We start from the raw sequence: 20,344 nt of genomic DNA on the forward strand, positions 1-20,344 counted from the left end.
CCCTAAAACCCACGGGTTCCCACTGCACTTTGCGACACAGAGTCACACAGAGCTGTGAGGACCCCGTCACAGAGCCCCACGTCACGGAAAACGCAGCCCTTCTAGAGGAGACAAGGACCTCCCTTTCGTCTAAGGGACTCGTTCCAGGTTCCATCTCGAGAACAAAGTCTCCTGGCGCGTTTAAATGTCTGCCTCATGGTCACCCTCCCAGGTCCAAACCCCAGCCTTTCCCCACCTGGGGAGCCTGGTTGGGCAGCTTGGCCTCGGAGTCTGGGCCTCCTTACCCCGGACACCCGTCCCCGGGGGCCGTTTGAGGGAGACTCCCTGGTAAGTGATCACTACAGGGCCCCAGGGACATCACTCTCAACTGATAACTGTCATCGTCCTATTTCAGGAGCACAATGCCGGGTCAGACCGAGGCCTGCCAGGCGACCCTACAACACCCGCCACTCGTGGGGATGCCCTCTGCTTTGCTTGTCGCCACCAAAAACCCCCGGAGTTGGCCCCACAGTTTGATTCCACCTCGTCTGCATTTGTTGGCTCCGAAGCCCAGCTCCGCACTCTGTGGGACTTCCAGAAACCTCCGCTCCCCGTTGTAAATAGACCCCAGGAAGAAGGTGGCCCCTCTGGTCCTCGGCGAGGCCTACAGCCCACGGCATTCAAAGATGGCTCCCTGTTTCCAGTTGTGGCTGGAGGCTGCCTTCAGGTCCACAGTCCCGGCGTCCCTGACATTCACGGCAGCATCTGCGCGAAGGAAGCGGAGACGAGGCGGCGGCCGCGGGGCAGACGGGCTCCGGCTGCACTGTCTCCGTTCCCCGCTCCGGGTGCCGCCAACAAGCGTTGCATTGTGAGCAGGAGCAGGCAGCCTGCCCCGGGGGCGCGCTGACATTCGTCGGACGCCGGGCTCTTCCTGGCGTGGAGTGCGCCCCGTCTCGGGCGCGGCCCTGACCAGTGCTGCCGCTGTTGAAGAGCCGGCGAGTTTCGGGAGAGCATCCGCGGCCCCCAGGACGCGGCTGACGGGCAGGGCTAGGGAGTCCGGTCGGCCTCCGCCACGCAGCACACTGGTGCCACGAGGGACCGCGGTGGCACAGACGTGCGACAGCACGCTGGGTTTCCCCTAGAACAGGGGGAGAAAAGGGGGCCACCCCGCGCTGCCCGTGGCATAGGCACACCCACCCCGGCCCAGCGCGCGCAGGGCGCCAGGCGGCAGTGCCAGTGGTGAGGGCGCCAAGTCGAGGCCACACGGGTGTCCAGACCCCGGGCCCCCACGTGAGGCGGGCTGGCCCCCCGTCTTCCGACAGCCGCGGCAGCCGCCCCTCTATTGCTCGGCTTCGGCGGTGGGGTGCTGTGCAGACCCTGCTGTACTCGGGCTTTCCCAGCTGCTGTTCCCTCGAGGCCCTTCTTCCTGAGGGGCGGGGCCCATCCTGTGCATCTCGGGGTGTTCGGCGGCGTCCGTGGCCTCTACCCACTCAATGCCAGGAGCATCTTCCCTCCACTCCCCCCATCACGCCAACCCCAAATGTCTCCAGACGTGGCCAACGCCACCTGGGATGAGGTCCCTGCCTGGGAACCCGCGCTGGGAGCAAACCTCTGCAGCCTCACTGGGAAGTAACGGGTGGGGGCCGGTTCCTGGGCAAGACTGCCCTCTCCTGGACGGCCGCGTCCCTGCACTCAGGGGCCCCATCCAGGGCCAGGGGCTTTGTTACTGAGGTTTGGCACAATAGAGCTGCTGAGAAGCGCAGCCCACTTCCTGGGACGTGACCTGCAGACAGAGGCCTGGACGCACAGGTCTCAGGGTGGCAGTGGGAAGGACACTGAACTAAGAGGGGACTTGGCTCCGGTCTCGGCTTGGACATCGGTCAGAAGCCTCCTGGGCCTCAGCTCCCTCGCCGCAAAGGTAAAGAGGGTTGACAGACAGGAAGAAGCCCTGGGCAGGGCCACAGGTGTGGGCAGCTGAGAGTCACACGTCTGCACTGACCCCCAGGGCTGACGTTTCCACACCCCAGTTCATCATCACCAAGTTGCCTGCTTCTCCTGGGGCTCCACTCCCACAGCTGCCGAGAGGGGCAGAGGCGGAAGGCGCTGGAATAGTAAGCACAGCACGGGGCTGGCCGTGTGGGGCCTACACGCAGGCGGGATTGCAGTGCTGAAACCCACGACTGCTTACGAAGCAGCTACCGCACGCGGGCATCATGCCGAACACTAGCTATTAGCGAGGAAACAAAAACAGCCAACAAAAAATCAGAAAGCAGACACCCTCCCAGTGACTCTCAGGAGCTCACGGGTCAGGAGTCTGTCCTGGGCTGTTTTCCGTTTCTCCTCTGACCTCCAAGGCTTTCCCCATCCCCATCCGCCTTGGGCCTTCTGCAAGGGCCTTCCTTGCTGTTTCTGAGAAAACGGAAACAATGAGGAGCCCCTGCTAGAGGATACGCCCCCGTCCGGCGGCGGCGTGCTCTCCTGCTTGCTCTCAGCGTGGGTCTTAATCTGACCCCCTTAGCACAATAAACTGTCCCTGACCCGGAAGCCCCCCCACCTCATCCTTTCTCAAGGGCTTGAAGGCACCAGAAGCCCGCCCCCCTGCTCTCTTGCTTCCAGAGAATACTCCTCTCCACACAATCGCTCTTATTTATCTCACGTCCTTTCTAAAAATCTGCCCGGGACTCCCTCTCCTCCCCCGGCTTCCTGCCATTTCTCTGCTCCTTTTACTGCCAAATTCCTCGCGACAATCTCCACTTTTTCCACTTCCCCTCCAGTGCACTGCCCACACTTCGCCGGAGCTGTTTGGTGTCATCTCCAGGTTGCGAAATCCACTGACCCGACGCATCGGAGCTCCTGGCCCCCTGGCCGTCCCTCGTCCAGGGCGGCCCACGCTGGCTTCCCGCCCTGGGACTCCCTTCTCCTTGGCCTTCGCCCCTCCTCCTTCTGTCTCCACGACCTTTTAACCCTGCCGCGCCCAAAGCCCAGCCTGGGGTTTCCTCTCTCCTCTCCATGTGTGTCCCAATTAGCATCACGGTTGTTAGTACCACCTACATGCCCCAAGTTCCCCAAAGCACATCTCCGGGAAACCCAAACTCAAACGGCTTCCTGCCTCTGGGACCTCCCTGTCTAGCTGCTAGAAGATGTCTTCATGAACATGACCCGAAACGACCCCATCTTCCCTCCAAGGCGTCCCTCAAAGCCCTGCCCCACCTCAGTCCAGGGCAACCCCTTCCTGGGGTTCCTTGAAACCCTCAGGGGTGTCCCCAGCTCCTCTGTCATTCACACCCCTCAAGAGATGTATCCAGAACCCCTTCAAACCAGATGCAGGCTCGGACACGTGCCCCCTGCCCACCTCCGTGACCCTGTTCTAAGCCCACTGCCCCCACCCCACCCCAGAGTCACTGCCATTCGTGTAGGAGTCCCCCAGGCCACCACTTTGCTGAGAAGTCTACCATGACTCCCCACTTCAGATCAGAACCCAAGTTCCTAGAAACTCCCTCAGGGCCCCGGGACCAGCCCCTCCTGACCTACACCCCACACCCGCCACTCGGCCAACGGGCCCCTCCCCAGGGCCGCAGTCAGACCCGCTGGTCGGAGCCCCAGCGTCCACCTCGGCTATGAGGCTGTGGAGCGAGGCTGAAGGGGCCTGGGCCCTTGGCCTGTGGGGAGCGGTGCTGGCCTGGGGTCTCCTCCTTGGACCCCATTTATGGGAGAGAGACATCGCCTCGGATTTTGTTTAAGCCACTGTTGTGAGTCTCCTATGTCCCAAACGTTGTCCCGATTAGTCCTGGGTCTGTTTGACCAGAGTTCCTTGCAGGATAATGATTCCAAGTTCAAGAATGCGTGTTCAATAATTAAGTTCCCTTATGGCAGGCCTCCAGCAAGCTTCTGGAGACCCCCACCGGGAGAGCCTGCCCTGCGGCACCTTGGAAGCTGGGGACGCAGGTTCCTAGGTGCCCTGGCTTGCAGGGAGCCGGCTGACTGGCCTGAAGGGGCCACCTTGCCCCCGAGGTGGGAGGGAGTGCAGCTTTTGAGGCCCAGATTCACAGCGGGGGTTCTTCCACTTGTGACTAGAGCCCACAGGGGACAAAATGAGCTGGTCAGTCACTGGGATGACATCAGCCTTGTGGTTCCTAACCTCCGGGCGACAGTCCCAGAGAGCAGCGGCCTCATGTGCACTCTCACCAGACTGCCAGCCGGGCCCCTCACCAGAGGAGCTAGGGAGGGGAGCACAGACCAGCCACCGGGCCCCGCACCATGCGTCCCATGCCCGAGGTGTACGAAGGGGCCCACACCAGAACCACGCCCATGGCGCCGCCAAGCCCACCACGGTGCCCTGCTGACACGTCTGACGCTGAGACTGTCTGGATGAAAGAAGCACCGAGGGACACACAGCCTGGGGTAGGCTCCTCCTTCGGGTCCTGACGCTCTTTGAAGAGCGTGGCTCTGGAACGTGGCTTTAGACACAGACACTTAGCCTCCCCTCATGCTGGGGGCCCTGGAACCGGTGAGGGGCTGGAGGCCCTGGCACCTGTGTGCGGAGGAAGCGCCTCTGGGGGCCTACTGCTTCGGCCCCAGGCACTGCGTTCCCCGGACGGAGGCTAAACCTGAGACCTCTGATACGTTCCTCTCCACGGGCTGCTTTCACATTGCCATTTTTGGAACAGTTCTCAGTCTTCCCTGAACTTACTGTCCCCCAACACACACCACCAGCCCCCTTCAAGTCAGAAGAAAAATCTCCCGAGTCCCCGGGATGAGCCCCGTCACCGTGGGCACCAGTCACCTCTCCCTGCTCCGGAGGGGTGGGCCGATGTTTGAGATAGGGGGACGGCTTCCTCGCACAACCCCGAGGGGACGGCGCCGCCCCCGCCTCACCTACGGTGCCCAGGCTCAGGAGCACGGCCACCCAGAGCGCCCAGAAGAGGAGCAGGACGGCGACCGTCCACAGCGGCTGCAGCAGCAGTGAAGGACAGCGGTCGATGGCCTTGTTGGTGACCCGCAGCAGCTCGACAGCCAGCTCCATTCTCCTCCTCAGGGTGAAAATCAGGGACAGCAGAACGGCCTGCGGAAGAGGGGTGCGGGGAAGAGGGGTGCGGGGAAGAGGGGTGCGGGGAAGAGGGGTGCGGGGAAGAGGGGTGCGGGGAAGAGGGGTGCGGGTGTGGTGGAGGTTCATGTCAGCTATCCAACGGGCGAAGCACCGGGAGAACTTGAAACCAACCCCAGCCTTCACTGCTGTCTCAGCAAACAGCCCCGGGGAAGACAAGCTCCCGAACGCACATGGAGCCTCTGCCACGTGCTGTCCCCAGGCAAGGCCACACCGCTGTGACAGCAGACAGGACACTGCCCCACCCCACAGGGGCCTACAGCCTGGCTGGAGCCAGAGGAGACTCTGGTCCTGGGGTGGGGAACTGCCTTCCACCATCCCGCCCACGAGGCGCTGAGAGGCCCTGGGAAGGGGCAGGCCTGCGGAGGGCCCGACCGGCCTCCAGCCCCACCCCCTGCAGGCACATCACACACGCTGCCCCCCGCCCACACCCTGGGCCCGCACTGCTGGTCCCTCTTCCCCACCCTGGGGGTCTTCTGGGAGCGGACCTGGCTCAGGGACCCAGCCCTGATGTCATTCTCCAGGGCCCTAAGCAGCAACCTGGGCTCCTCACTCCCTCCTGGGCTGTGCCTGCCGCCTGGGGGAAACCTTGAATGACGCTCAGCTTCTGCTCTTTGCTGCTGCTAGCAGTTACATTCAATGGATTTCCACACTCTTCCCAGGAAGTCCCTTCATCCCCAGAACGACTAGGGAGACAGGCACATGTCCCCACCCCAGTGGCCTCAGTGACAGACGAGGGTCTTCCTGGCATTCAGGCCAGCAGGTGAGACCAGCAGGTCCCCACTGGGCCCCCCCATGTGGGAGGGCGTCAGAGAGGACCGGGGAGGTGGGGCTCTGAGGTGAGGCGGGATGAGAGTCATGGCGGGTGACCCTCCTGCTTCAGTTCCTCTCCTGCTGAAGTGGGACGCCCCATCTCCCCCTCATCTGGGAAAGTGGCGGGGGGTGGGGGGGTGGGGAGGAGGAGCCCTGCCGACCAGCAGTGGGGGTGGGGAGTGGGGCCCGACTAGGGAACACAACCTGGCTCCCTGTCCTGCCTCCCCTGGAGCAGGTATAGAGGTTCAGGGCTGGTCACCCCAAGATGTGCCTCTGAACTGACGACTGTTTTGAGCTAAAGGCAACTTCAGGCTTGGGTGCCAGAGAAGGGTCCGCCCTGCCTGGAATTGGGGTCTTTCCCCCAACAATGGGTGACCGGAGATGCCTCTTACGTCCACAAGGCAGGAAACGCATCCCCCTGCCCGGACCCCCGGGACCCCTCAGGCACCTTGGCCCCACTGGCACCTTGGCCCCTTCCTCTCCCCCATTCCGTCTCTGAACCCCTCCTGCCTGGAGGGTTGCTGGCTCTCTCCTTACGTGGGGTTCCCACACTTGGACGTCACATTTGGTTATTTCCTCTGTCTCACATGTACTTGATCATGGGACCGGTGGGAAGAACCTTGGAGGCAGAGAAAAGTGGAGGCGACGGGGGGCGGGGGGGGGAGCGGCCATCCCTGAGCCTGGCCGCCCCCTTGCTCCACAGCCAGCCCAGCTGGGGGACACGTGCTGTCCGTGTGTGCCTCTCGCTGGCTGCACTGCCCGGTGTGGCTCTGTGCATCCCAGCCCTCAAACAGCACCTGGGAGGGGCCTGCCACCTCCCCCACAGCCCCACTCGCTGCCCCCACAGCGTTTGCCTGTGTCTAGCCAGGGCGTGTCAGGGAGGAGGTGGCAGGCCAACAGGTGTGGGGACAAAGGGCCCTTTGTGCTCGGGGCAGCGAGAGCTGTCCCGCCTGGAGAGAGCCCAGCCTCCGTCCTGACACGCAGGGAAGAGCCCGCCCTCCCCCCACCACCTGCAGTGTCCACCCGACGGCCACTCTGGGCAGAGAGCGGTTCTACTGCATTCGGGGACAAGGAAGGCGCACAGGCGACAGGAGCCTTGGAGAGATGGCAGAAACGCTGTGCAAAGAAGGAAGACTGTTTCCTTAGTCTGGAGGGTCCGAGGCGCCCCTGCGTGGGGCTCTCGGGGCAAACCCTGCTCACGCGGCCGTGGAGGCGCCCCTCCCTCCAAGGCGGAAGGCAGCCAGGTCCTCGACGTAACGAGACCCTGCGATCTGGACTCAGAGCTCTGGCGGCCACGTGGCCACCTCCCGGAAGTGTGTTTCTTACCGTGAGGGCCGTGGACACAAGAGCAAACCCCAGCAGGCAGGTCATGTTGTCCCTTTCGGTGTCCAGCTCCACGCTGAGGTCATTGGCGTAGTCGTGATACAGCCACCACAAGACACCGCAGACAACTGGACGGCAAGACCGCAGGAGCTCAGCTCCTGCCCTCAGGGCCCCACCCCTGCCCTGCACGGGGACCACACACCGGGCTCACCGGCGGGGCCCCAAGTCCCTGGGCTTCCTGAAGGGGCCGGGCAGGGCCGGGGCTACCCAGCCCAGTGCAAATGTTGTCTTTGGGACACGAGGGAGGGGGCCAGGGGAGGGCATCCCAGAGCAGCCCCACCCACACGCCAGGCCTGGGTGTGGGCTGGGGAAGCAACTGCACCAATGGGACACCCGTCCCAAAGCCTAAAACCTACAGGGGGATCTGTGGACAGTGAGCCCTACAGGAACACGGTCAGCGGCGTGGCCCCCACAAAAACGGACAGCTGGGCATCGCAAATGCTCGGCATTTAGGTGCTAATGGCCACCTACACCCCCTTAGTCACTGGGAAGGCCACAGGGGTCTTTGCCGGTTGTAGGGGAGAGTGTCCCTCACCAGCCCTGGGGCGCATCCCCCAGCGGGGAGGTGCTGTGTGTCTGGGGGTCGCGGGGCTCTGGGGCTGGGGGTGCAGCCCACTTGTTACTCCAGGGAGTGAAGGTGCGGCTGTACCCGGGACCGGAAACAAACACCCAGAGCGGCTGGTGTGGCCGCTGCCCAGGCCTCCCGAGGGCCCTGCCTCTCTGACCCCGCTGCCCCCGACTCCTGGATGCGCCCACACCCAGCAGTGGAAAGGGAAACAGCGGGTGACCCCGCTGCCCCCGACTCCTGGATGCGCCCACACCCAGCAGTGGAAAGGGAAACAGCGGGTGCAGGAGGGAGCCCCCAGGACCCTGCCCAGCTCAGAGCCTCTGCAGACAACATGGGCGCCCACACGCCAAGGGGGTGGGGGGCTGTGCACACTGGTTCACGGAGAGTCCTTTAAGCGGCTTCCAGAAGGCACAGGGCAGCCTTTCCCCGGGTAGGTGCGGGCGCTGACCTGGGAGGCCCCTCTGCACGCCGCTTGCCCCCCCCATCTGCCACGGGGAACGGGCCGGGGTCAGGTGAGCGGACTCTCTGAGGCCCCGTTTAGCGCACAAAATGGAAACTTTTATGTTCCATGCTCCATGGGAAGGCTTTTCACTTAACCAAAAAGAAAATCAAGTGGGAATACTTACACAACAATCCCAAAATAACCAGCGCAATCAAAGTGCGAAGCAGGAGGCTGGTGATGAATCGGAAAGTCAGCAGCACAGCCAGCGACAAGGCTGAAAGGAAGCGAAACACAGGAAGCGCGATGACCCCCACATGTGAGGGTGGAAGCCGTCCCGCCTCCCTGGAGCCGGGACTGTGGCCCTCGGGAGGCCCACGGCCAAGGAAGCCGGTTCTGATGGGCCAGCATTCTCCTTGAACTCATTTTTTAATGCAGGTGTTCTTCCCAAATACTCAAACCTTTCTTTTCATTTTAAGTCCGAAGGAGCTATTTAACTTTTTAAATTGCACTTAAGTCTTTTGACTTTGCACTTAGGTGTCCTCAGATTGTTTAACATTTTATTTGCTCATTTTTAGAGAGAGGGGAAGGGAGGGAGAGAAACATCAATGCGTGGTTGCCTCTCCCGTGCCCCCTCCTGGGGACCCGGCCGGCAACCTTCCCGGGGCTCAGAAAATGGGAAGCCAAAGGGCTCAGAGGTGGGTTGCTGCTTCTAGAAAGGCCCCAGGGGAGGCGTGTCCTGGCTCAAGGCCTTGCCCGGCCTACAACCCGAAGCAAGGATGGTCCTGGGGGGACGGGGGTCAGACCTATCAGGCCAAGGGCATCTACTGAACCTGGAGATGCCTCCCTCCCCTAGGCTGGCCCCGGGGCGCTGTTCTGGCTTGTCTCCAGGGAGAGGGCACAAGGGCGGAAGACGGGTGTGACTGGTCCCCCCCCAAAACTGCGCTCTTCACGGCCAACCCATGAACTGGCCATCTACTCTGCACCTCCGTCCTCACGTGGCTGGTGGTAACTGGGGCAGACCGAGGTCACGAGGCCCCACCTAGGGAGGCCTCTTGGCAGGGAGCCCGCGGGCCTGCCCCAGTTACTGTCCCCACTCCCTCTCGAACCTGAAACTCGGGAAGTATCTGAAGAGAGGACGCACAAAGGGAAGCTTTAAAGTGAAGTCAGGAGGCGATTTCTTGCATCAGCGCAAGAGACCCGGACAGTCTATGCGTGGTCGTGAGGCAAAACTGACTGGTTACCTAATGCGAGGACACACAGGCCGAAGACCGTGTCCCTTCCCGACATGACTCCACTGAGAATCCGGTGCAGGGCGTTGGCATCGTTTAGCAAGACGGACAGGAACCGGGAGTAGCACTCTGGCGTTTGAGGGACGCATCGGTTAAGCAAGGGGAGAGGTTTGCTAAAAATAAAAGATTCAGTTACTTATCTTTAAAAATAGATGTTTATTTAAATTCCTCAACCGAGAAAGGGTAAGATGTGCACAGAACCCCTCAGAGAGGCGGCAGCCGCTGCTACCAAGGCGGCGGTGGGCCCACAGATCTGGAGAGGACGTGACACTGGGGACCCCTGGACACCAGACACCTGGAGACACCCTGGGAGTGACCTGACACCCTGACACTCACGCCCTGGCCCTTCTTAGACACAAAACCAACGGCAACACTGGAATCCCGGGACTCACGTTGAGGTCTCAGGTGTGTCTCAAATTCATTTCTGTGTCACGTCGGCTGCGAGACCCCACGACGCTGACTGGACCACAGACCCCGAGTCACTTCCTCTCATGCCCGTCTACTATCCCCACACCACGTGTCACAGAGACTTGTCTCCCCGCCTCGGTGCCTTCAGGAAAATCACCGACCACACACGTGTAGCTCCGTTTCCAGGCGCTCTGTCCGCTGTGTCCATCCATCTGTCCTCTTTCCAACAACGCTGTCTTCATTGCTGGAACTTTAAGCCTTGAAATCAGGGGGCAGAGCCCTCCAACTCTGTTCTCCTACAAGAAGCTTGGTGACCCCAGGTCTCCAGCCCGTCCGTGTTTGTTCAGAACCTGTCGTTTCTCCAAACATCACACGGAGAGGACTGTGCTGAGGCCACAGAGCAGTTTCGGGAGAAGGGACACCCTGACAAACAGGACAGACTCCTGGGTGGTGACTGAGGCACATCCCTCCACTCACCTAGGTGTCCGTGTCTCCCAGCTACAGCTCCGAGTTTCCCACGCGGACTGGGCCGTCTGTGTCCTTTGTTAAATGTACCCCTAAACAGTCTCCATTTTCTGATATTGCCGAAGACAGACTTGAAAGGCATTTGCCGATTGTTTGCTGCCGACTCACAGAAATGCAGTTTCGTCCTGTATCCTGCGGTTTCATTAAACTCACTCAGTTATTCCACACACTCTCACTTTTCTGTGTAAATAATTAAGTCACCTGTAACACACGGGGGGGGGGCGTCACCCCACCCTTTGTCTTTGTGAACCTATTCAAGTCTCCTCTCTGCCGTCCTTCCAAGTTTGTTAGATTTACTTCTAGGGATCTCTGGGTTCAGTACATATTTTTTCTTTGTGTAAAATGGGGTTTTTTAAAAAGTGTATGAATGCCACAGATTTCGGTGTGTGACCCTAGTCTTCTACCGTCTAAAATACATTCTCTTATCATTTGTAGTTTCCGGTTGATTTTTTGCCTCTTGTAGAGCCATGACTTCATCTCCCACTTTTCTGTTTTAAGCCTCGATGTCTCCTTTCCTGTTACCAAGCCGCCTCCAACCGCCAAGGCGGACGAAACTGTCCTGAAAGCAAGTGTGTGCTGGACGCTCGTGCGGTGTTTCGGACGAGGCAGGCCCGACACGAACACAATGTCATTTTATATTTTCCCCCTAATATGGTTGGTTCTCCGTGACATCCATTGTGTCAACACGGTGGGCTAACTCTGGCGCTTTCTGGGCGCTGAGTCGCCTGTGCCAGTGAAGATCGGCCATTCCGCCCTGGGGACCAGGGGCACCTGCAGAGCCTGGGTCCCCCTGCCGGGCGGCTGCCCAGCCACCCACTGTGACCTCAGTGGCTGGGACGGGGGTGGGGTGTCTTTTGGCCACAGACCGCGGTTTCTTCTCCATGGCGGCTTTCCTCGTCCCCACCAGCAGAGCCGCTCAGACTTGCAGGGAGACACGGGACCGTGGACAGTGGGTCTGGGAGACCCTGATGGACCTCCCCCGACCTATCAAAGCAGCGACGTGTGCGGCACCCAGCGGGGGGCTGGGCTGGAACCGGCTGGAGGGAACCGAAGCCGCTCTGGTCCGTAAGGCACTGGCTGCAAACATGAGGTGGCACCGAGCACCGGTGCTGACGGCTCCGCTGCCCAGGGACCGGCTGCTCGGTCTCTCGCTGCTCCTCAAAGCTCTAGCCTAGGAGCCGGAACCTTCCTGACACCCGGCCAGCGCTCTCACGGGACTCGCCCACCTCGCGCCATGGACGGACAGAGAAGAAACCACTGGCTCAGTCAGGAAGAGGCCTTCGGAAAGTGGGCTTGGCCCGTGGCTGCACTTCTCGGGTTTTCAGGCTTCTCCCTCGCGGCACCTGGCAGGGCTCTTCCCCAAGAAGCACGGCCGTTTCCAGCTGAAACAAGCCCGTGCTTGTGCAGGAAACGGAAACCCTGGCAGCCCTCGGGGCTGCTTCTCCATCCCCAACTCTGCCCAGGAAGGGCCGGCCCATCAGCGGTTTGTCTCCACGTGAAAAGTTAGTATTGGAGAGGCCTGCAAGCCAGGGTTCCAGCTAGTCTGGCTAAGAGACAGAAAACGGTGACCCCAGGACAATGGTAGGCCCCCCAGCTTCAGTGGGAGCCAAGGAGGCTGTCCGCCAGGCAAAACCAACCCGGCTGGCCCTGGGTTGCGGACGCAACTGTGGCTGCACCATCCCTGCTGCGCTTTTCGGAGCCACACCCAGGAGGGAACCACCGCCCGTGGTGCGGAGGCTGCGCAAGGCCCCGATGGATGGGCAGCACTGCAAGGGCCTCAGAAAGCACCTGCCCGGCAAGTGCCACCGTTCAACCACAGCTGCTGCCGTCCCTGCCATTGAGCTACGGGCCTCCTGGGGAGGGGCAGCCGCCGTCCCTCTAAGGTCGGCCCAGAACTGACTTGACGGTGGTCAGGGTGCACCCTCAGAAGCCCCCTCCTCTCCCCGTTCCTCCTGTGTGCACGGTCGCGCAGAGCTTCCGCTCGAAAGTCCTTCTCGGAAGCCCTGGCCGGGTCGCTCAGTTGCTTAGAGCATCGTCCTGACACACCAAGGTGGCAGGTTCGATCCCGGGTTGGGGCACATACAAGCATCAACCAGTGAATGCAGAGATAAGTGAATCAGCAAATCGATGTGTCTCTCAAAATAAATACATAAATAATAAAGTTTTAAGAAGTAAAACAGAACAAGAACATTAGTGTGAGCCATGCATATAAGAGGCGCTTGTTCCGTGAGACGTGTGTTTCTTGCGCCTGAGTGCACATGCAGGGGTGTGTTCACGGGGTGGGGGGTGTGTTCACGGGGTGGGGGGTGTGTTCACGGGGTGGGGGGGTACATTCTCACCGTGGGCCCCAACCGAGAGCTGGACAAACCCGACAGTCCGCGGAAGGCCTTGTTCTCCTTAACTTGTCCTTATTTCTCAGGGACTCTGCCCTGAGGTCTCACTCATTTCAACCTGTTCACAATTTCCATGTCCCCTCTGCACATCTCGGCCTCCTGACTGGCCATGACATTCACTGCGTCTCCCTCCTCACCTCTGCAACAGCCCCGCCTCCAGGCACCCGCCCCGGGTGGCCATCGGCCCTGCATGGTGACCGCCACACGCCAGTCCCACCCTCACTGACCCTGGAAGGCGGTCTCAGAGGCACTCTCAGAAGGACCTGCTTCTCTTCTGGGGAGACGGGCGGTGGCCACTTCACCGGCCTGCCTAGTCCGTTTCTCACAGAGACAACGGGGCCCACAATGGCTGCCCCGCAGACGGCTGCACCTTGCTCTCACTTCCTGCAAACGTTTATCGGACATCACGTCCACAGCGAAGACTGACCCCCTCGTCCAATTCTACGCCGCGGACACTCCCGCCACCCACCCCCGGCTGCCTCTCCACCCACCCGGTCACCCCCATCCAGACTTGGACACACTGCTCTGCATCCCTTCTCACAACCGAAGCCACGTGAAGTCACGGATCTTGGCGCCGCTTACTCCCCACTGCTTCCCTGCTTTACAGGTCACCCCGACACACAGGCCTCACTTCCTAAACTGCTTTGAATGAGTAAGCGACAGAGTGTGATTCTTTCCCCTCCCTTGTCAAGGGGAAACCAGAAGTTGGAGTTACACCATCTGTTCAAGATCACAGCCAAGAACCCCCTCGGATCACACCCCGCAGTCCGGTACCCGGGCGCAGCAGTCTGACCACGAGATTACCAATGTACCAGGAAAGGGTGTGTGATTCCCAAGGAAAATAGAAAACCTTTTTGGGTGAAGGTGCAGAATATCACTATGCGAACAAATACACGAACTCTTCTAAAAACCACAACCGATGACTTGTTGCAATAAAGAAGCAAAAGCCAACCACGTCTACTGTGTAACAAAGTTTGAATGGGAAGAATACACAGTAACCTCCTTACAAAAGGGGGCACTCAGGAACACTTCCTGCTTCAACTTCAGCTCTGCGTTGTCCTCTGAGGACACACGTCTCTTCAGTGCTGCGTGCTGTTCCTGTTCAGCTGGGTTCCTACCCCGCTGTCCCTTACAAATGTCCGATGCGGTGTGTCCCTGGTCCCCTGCAGAGCTACTACCCCTGCAGCCAGGGTTTTCCCAGCTCTCTCCTTTGCCCCGCCCATAATACCTAGGAGAGTGACAGACATGGCAGGCACCCAATCACCTCCACTGACAGGGGCGGGGCAGGGAGAAGGGAAGGTTTTACCTTGGAGGAACTGGGAGCCTGGGGCACAGGGAGGCTGCCTTCGGATCCTGCGTGTAGTTGACGGGACTCAAACTGTACACACACAGGAAGGAGCCTGGAAACAGAAAACGGAGTCAGCGACCTCTGCCTGAGGCCCGTGAGAAACCACGGCCCCCTACAAAACTGGGCAGACCCAGAGTCAGTCACTCCGACCAAGGAAATGGGTCTGCGGCTGACCCGACAGAGAACACAGGTGCCACCTGAGGCCAGCCGAGGTCCCCTCTCTCTCGAACCCCAAATTCACAGCTGAAATGACTGGCACTATCGTTACACGGTCGGTCCTAAGAGATTTGAAGGCTATTCATTGCACAGGCTGGGTGTCCTCACAGGCAGGTGAAACTGGCCAGGCCCGCCTCCAGGTTCTCCTCCCTCCTTGGGGCTGTTCCCTCCTCGGAGCTCGAATCTGAAATGCGTGCTCAGATCCAGGGACCGCGGCCACACGCACGTTCGGTACAGCTTAGGGGCATCCCACTGTTCAGAGAAGGGAGCCGTGGGCCCCCACACTCCAAGGGCGCACTCGCTGGCCATGCAGCCTGGAGCCCGAGGGCGACTCCCTTGGGTTAACGGCACCCACGGGCCTGCGGCCGGTCTGTGGCCGGTCTGACCCTGCCCCGGGGCCGTCTACTCCACACTCCCCAGGGACCGTTCCCCAGCAGCCAGCGGAGAACTTCCAGAGCTTCAGGTGAACCCAGATACTCCCGAATGGAATCGAACAGGCTCAAGAGGTCACACTCATGGCCTTTTGCTGCACACGAGAAGAGGCCCCCACGAAGGACAGCGTTCACCGTTCCAGAGCAAGCCGTGCCGGCGTGCAGGGGTCACCCCACCACGGCTCCCACGTGGGGCACAGCCTACCCGCCCCCGGTGCCTACCGTTCTTGTTGGCAAACAGCTGCACCTCCTCCAAGGTGTCCAGCTGCTCATCAGGACAGCTGGACACACAGAGGGCGGTGGGACCGGGCCACCCAGCCTTGCCTTCCAGGTGGCAGGAGTTCAGGAAGAACACGTGTCTAGGAGAGACAGGACACAGGAGGGGCGTGACCACGCAGGCCCTCGTAGTTAAAGCCTCAGCAGGATTTAGTATGGCTGCTGCGGGGCCATGCAGAGCATCCCACTGCTGGGAGCCCCACCCCGTGATGTTCACCACCTTCCCCTTCCCGAGCCGGCGTGTTCTGGGGGTGATCGCAGCCCTCACCTGGGGGCAGCCCTCACCTGGGGGCAGCCCTGAGGAGCGGGAGGGTTGACAGAGGCACAGGGAAGGCGGGAGGGGCCCGCGCTCAGACGGCTCTGAACCCAGAGAGCCCTTCTGCTCCCAAGCACACCCACCTGTGCTGTGGGGGCAGCTGAGTCCAGAGACCAGAGGCCTGGGGTGGGGGGGAGGACAGCCAGAAGACTCCTGAGACCCCCTCCCCCCGTCCCCCACGGCTGCCCAGCCCTGGGCCCTGGGCACAAAAACCAAATGACGGCCACCAGGGGTCATGGGCAGGGCGGCAGCAGCAGCAGGTCCCAGCCCTAGGCTCCGTACCCGACCAGAGGGACAGCCCTGGGGGTGGCCCACTAGCGGACGGACTGGGACAAGGGGTCCCACAGCAGTTTTTCCTCCAACTGGGGGAGGAGGGTAACAGGAGGTAGGGGACCGAATCCCTGGGTGTGGGATACACACAGTGCGTTTTGGTACAAGTTCAGAAACCTGTGGTACCATGAGCCTAAATGTGCCATGGCGACCACTGCAAGGTCCAGTGGTGCCGAGTGCGGCCCTGGGGTTCTGCAGCTGTCACAGACCCCCAACGACACCCTGCCACCCCACCCCAGTTCCAGTGTCTCACTGATCTTTAAAAGTCTTGTGAGGTGGGTATGATAAGCCAAGGACGAAAACTCAGCTCAGAGAAGGTAAGCACTCTGCCCAAGGTCACACAGCTGAGAAGTAGCAGAGGCTGAATTTCATCTCAGGGCTGCTGGGCCAAAAACCTACGTCCCTCCCGCCACCCCTCTCCCCTTTGGTGAGACGGGGTCACGAGTTCTGAACAGGACACTGTTGCAGGCTCAAAATGACTGATGCACACACGGTGGGGAACACAGCCCTGCTACAGGCCGGGCACTTACTTGAACACTTACTTTTTCAGGGTCATGTCCTGCCCCGAAAGAGGGGCCCCTTCCACGGGGAGGTTCTCCTTGCCGCACACGTTGCCAAAGCTGTCATGGCCGAAGACCAGTCTTCCTGGGGCCCCCGCCACCACGGAGTAGCCCATGAGGAACACCTGGGGAGAACGGGCGGCCTGTGAGAGCCTGGCCACAGGGCTGAGGATGGCCCCTGGCCCTGAGTGTTGGCCGAAACGAGCCAGGTCCAAGGCCGACTCTGGAGCATTGCTGCATTTCTCTCCTTCCACAGCGAGGTCGGCAAGGGCAAGGTCAGTGAGGGCGCGGCTGCTCTGACCACCCCCCCCAAACCTGGGTGTACAGGACACCGCAGTTTGCATCTGCGTGTCCCAGGGCTGTGCTGGCTCTTTCCCTGAGTTCTCATCCACCAGTCCCTCCTCTCTCCCTTCTTTTTCCCAAGTTTCTTTCTTTCCTTTCCTTTCCTTCCTCCTCCTCGTCCCTCCCCCCTTTTCTTCTTACGAAAAACTCTGACCCTCAAGGGTTGAGGCAACGCAGCCGATACACACACGAACCCTCGGGAATTCCACGGGACAAGAACATCTTGCAACACAGAGTCACTTTTACCCCCATTTTATACTGAATGGTGGAGTATGGGAAGTTTCACCTCAATCACTCGGTCCCATAACAGGCACCGACTGGCCGCCTCCCAGACTGAGTGTGGGTGTGAACTCCCTCGCACACATGGCGTGTCGTGAGTTCAGCGATCAGTGCGAGACGCACCAAACACCATCTAGCACTCGGGACCGACCACGGCACTGGGGGCGGGGGCGGGGGGCAGACAGTGTACCTTCGACAAAACACTGGGGTGATGCCACACTTCAGAGGTCCTTGTCCAGAGCCAAACGTCTCAGACACTCTGCATTCATTATTAGAAACCGAAATAACCCTCTTCAGGTGCCCAGTGCCAGCCAGAGACTGTTACTGGGGGCCAGACAGCGGAACGAGGTGAGTCCCCGCCCTGGAGGAGCCCAGCCTGGAAGATAAGCAGGCCCAGGCCCCTCTCCTGCCCGCCCAACATGGACGCACGGAGATCCTGACTGGGCAGGGGTCGGTCCCACGCTTCTGCCCAGCCCACCAGAGACCTGAGGACAAAGAAGCATTTTCCACTTTCCCACACTGCTGACATTAATGCCTCCTGTGGGAAGCCCCTCCCATGGGAGGGGGGATGGGAGGGGCTTGGGGGGTGGGTTTGGGAAATCCTGAGTCCTGGCCACACTGCTGCTACTTTAAACCACCCAACTCGGAATTTCAGTCACACCGCTGCAATCCCACGTGACGGGAGACTCAGTCGGTGTGCACACCAGGGAGGAGGGCCCGGCCAGCACTGCTGGGACAGCGCAAAGCGCAGTCTCGAAAGATGAGGCCGAAAGGGCAAGGTGGGAGAGAGGAGGTGGGGCAGACTCTGTGCCGGGGGCCCCCTGCAAAGGTAAACCCGGCTGGCACCCTTTGCATCCGTCCCTGCTGGTCACCCCTGCTCTCGCCCAGGGCAGCACCACCAGTGATCATCCTGTCACATGCCATCAAGGTCAGGAAGTCACAAGACCGGGAACACTGCCCAGCAGAAGCAGAGAAAACACTCCCTTTTCGGTTTGAAATGTCCGTGGTTTCAAAATGTTGTAGAAGACATTAAGAGCCGGTCAGCTAAAGAGCTCTCATTATTCAGACCTAAAGGGGAAAACGCAGGCGTAATGAAGCCTTCAGGTGTATTTTGCAGATGACATGCCATTTCAGAGCACTTTCCAGCTGCGCCACCTCTCAGTGACTCGTTGTGGTTCAGGCTGTGACACCCCCAGACAGCCACTTGGCTGAGTCTGGCAGTGGTGTCCTAGGTTGGAACCGTGGCAGGGCTCAGGAAGACTATTAAATACAACAGAACCCAAGGTCAAAGCTGCCAGGTGCAGGCAGGACAGAGGTTCCCTGCATTTCCACACCAGCCACCCGAGGGAAGCTCCACGGGCCCAGAAACACACAACACGGAACTTCGGTCAACCTCTCAGTCCCAGCCAGTCTGAAGCCAGCTGGGAAAGTCAACAGAAAGTGCTTTGCTTTCCCAGAGGAATGGGGCGGAGCTAAATGGTATTTTAGAACCTATTCAGATTTAATTCTTTTCAACAAAGGTAATCACTCTCTGGGAGCTACTGTTGGGCTTTATAATTTAAATATGAGCCAGGCAGCAATTGTTTGCCTCCCTCTGAACAGACAGTTGCGTGGTCTTGGAAGAAGCTGAGAGGGGCTTTTCCTGCCTGCCCTCCCCCCCAAAATCAGTAGCAAAGGCTCCAGGTTCAGCATGCCTAGGACTTGCCCAGGATTGAAACCGGCACAGCCTGGTGAGGTCTGGAAACTAGAAAAAAAACTGGGGGGAAAAATAACCACCTACCTAACTAGAGGGTTCATGGTGCAGGCCCGCTTCCCTGCTGGCTTCGAAACACAACATGCCAAGTATGTGCGTGTTCTCCTCAGCTAAGAGTAATTTTTTCATTCTGGGCTCACCTTGCATTTTCCTGGGTTCAGGGAACAGCAGACGCTTGAGGAGCGTTTTAATTCGGGGGCTGAGATGGTATAAAAGAGCCCCCATGCAGAGAGCTTGGAGGAGAGACCACACTCGGACCACACACACCCCCCCTTTGCAATGGGAGAGTCATCTCCGAATGGGGCCTTCTGCTAGGGCACCCTGCAGGGAAAGACAGCGCGTCCAGGGGGGCGGGCCTGGGAGGTTGGCACACCTGACCAGAAAGCATTCCCAGGACAGGTGTTTATTGTCGCCCAGTGGCAGGTGTCTCTCATCGCAGCACCAGCTTTCACCTGGTATTGACACCCCCACCCCTCCTTGGCTTCCCTAGGAAGGGCCCAGGCACGTGATTTACCGCACACGCAGGTCTCTCCCCCACCCGGCAGGCGTGCTTACCAAACCCGTCCAAAAGAGAAAGAACAGGAACAACCACGGTGTGTCTGTGCATTTCCTATAAATCTGAGGCCTCCACTCTCTTTGCCTGGGGGTTCTCTCTGCAGAAACCTTCCAGAAAAAAAGGGAAAGTTGAAAAAAGGGGGAAGTTGAAAAAGTTGAAAGTTGAAAAAGTCACCATATGGGTGATCCGAACTGACTTGTAAACAAAATCCAAACTTCCTGGAAGACGACTCCGAGAAACTTTTTTTGTTTTGTACCCCGCCGTCTGGAGCTTTCACGGAGCTTGGAAACACCTGTCGCCCAGTCCCGACCTGGTGGTACTCCTGGAGGTGGCCCCAAGACCGTGCCCCAGCCTATGCTCCAGCACAATGGGGACCGAGGTCCCCTTGATCCCCACCCCCGGCCTCGCCATGGTCCGCAGGGCTCTGCGCGCTAGACGGGGCCTTATCTACGCGGATTGGGACAGGTGCGCGCAGGTGGGGCCCAATTCGCACCCCCTCCGCCCCTGGGTCCCTTCCCTCCCCCTGGGGCGGCACTTACCAGGCTCTCCGCGCCCAGGCACCGCATTCTGAGCTCTGGGCCAGGGCTGGGGGCCAAGGCAGTGCCCGGGGCAGCTGGAGAACCTGGGGCAGAGTGGCGGGCATGGGCACAGCGCCCCCTGGTGGCCGCCTCCGAGTGAGGACCCTCCAGGGTCGCTCGGCAGAGACTGGCCCTGTGGGGGCGAGGCCCCACTGCACCCCGCTGCCCGCTGGGCCTCCCCAACCGCCATCTGCCGTCCTCTCGTACCAGCGCGGGTCCCACACAGTCGTGAGCAGGATGCAGAAAGCCTTGGCCAATCCACCACAAGGGGTGAAGACAGGTGCAATCCTGTGATCCTCCATGAGTGGGCGAGTAGCTCTCGATTCTGCTCTGCTTTGAAGGCATTGCTAAAGAATCCTAGAGCAGACATGATTGTTCTCCCTGTTCTGCATAAGAGGGAAACTGAGGCATAGGACAGGTGACATAGCCAGCGAATGGCAGGGCGTAGAGTTGAG

The 20,344-nt window shown here is 60.2% G+C and overlaps 1 protein-coding gene across 6 annotated transcripts in view; it reads right to left on the bottom strand.

The window, feature by feature from the left end:
• The window catches only part of SLC44A3 (solute carrier family 44 member 3), a 47,957-nt gene extending 27,977 nt beyond the window's left edge, over positions 1-19,980 (bottom strand). For 2 of the 6 annotated variants that reach the window (XM_037051373.1, XM_037051374.1), the window contains exons 1-9: positions 19,851-19,976; positions 19,311-19,418; positions 16,364-16,506; positions 15,122-15,258; positions 14,211-14,304; positions 9,531-9,691; positions 8,474-8,563; positions 7,223-7,347; positions 4,855-5,041 (exon numbers count right to left, since the gene is read on the bottom strand). In XM_037051373.1, the coding sequence (XP_036907268.1) occupies positions 4,855-5,041; positions 7,223-7,347; positions 8,474-8,563; positions 9,531-9,691; positions 14,211-14,304; positions 15,122-15,258; positions 16,364-16,506; positions 19,311-19,418; positions 19,851-19,877 (1,072 nt within the window). In that variant the 5' untranslated portion in view covers positions 19,878-19,976. Of the gene's footprint in view, positions 1-4,854; positions 5,042-7,222; positions 7,348-8,473; positions 8,564-9,530; positions 9,692-14,210; positions 14,305-15,121; positions 15,259-16,363; positions 16,507-19,310; positions 19,419-19,850 lie in introns of all 6 variants that reach the window. The other 4 variants (XM_037051375.1, XM_037051377.1, XM_037051379.1 and 1 more) reach the window with 4 other exon arrangements.
• Between the last annotated feature and the right edge of the window lie 364 nt (positions 19,981-20,344).

Source organism: Sturnira hondurensis, unplaced genomic scaffold (genome assembly GCF_014824575.4).
Source record: "Sturnira hondurensis isolate 20B ecotype Veracruz unplaced genomic scaffold, ASM1482457v3 Scaffold0007217, whole genome shotgun sequence".
In the NCBI taxonomy this organism is placed as follows: Eukaryota; Metazoa; Chordata; class Mammalia; order Chiroptera; family Phyllostomidae; genus Sturnira; species Sturnira hondurensis.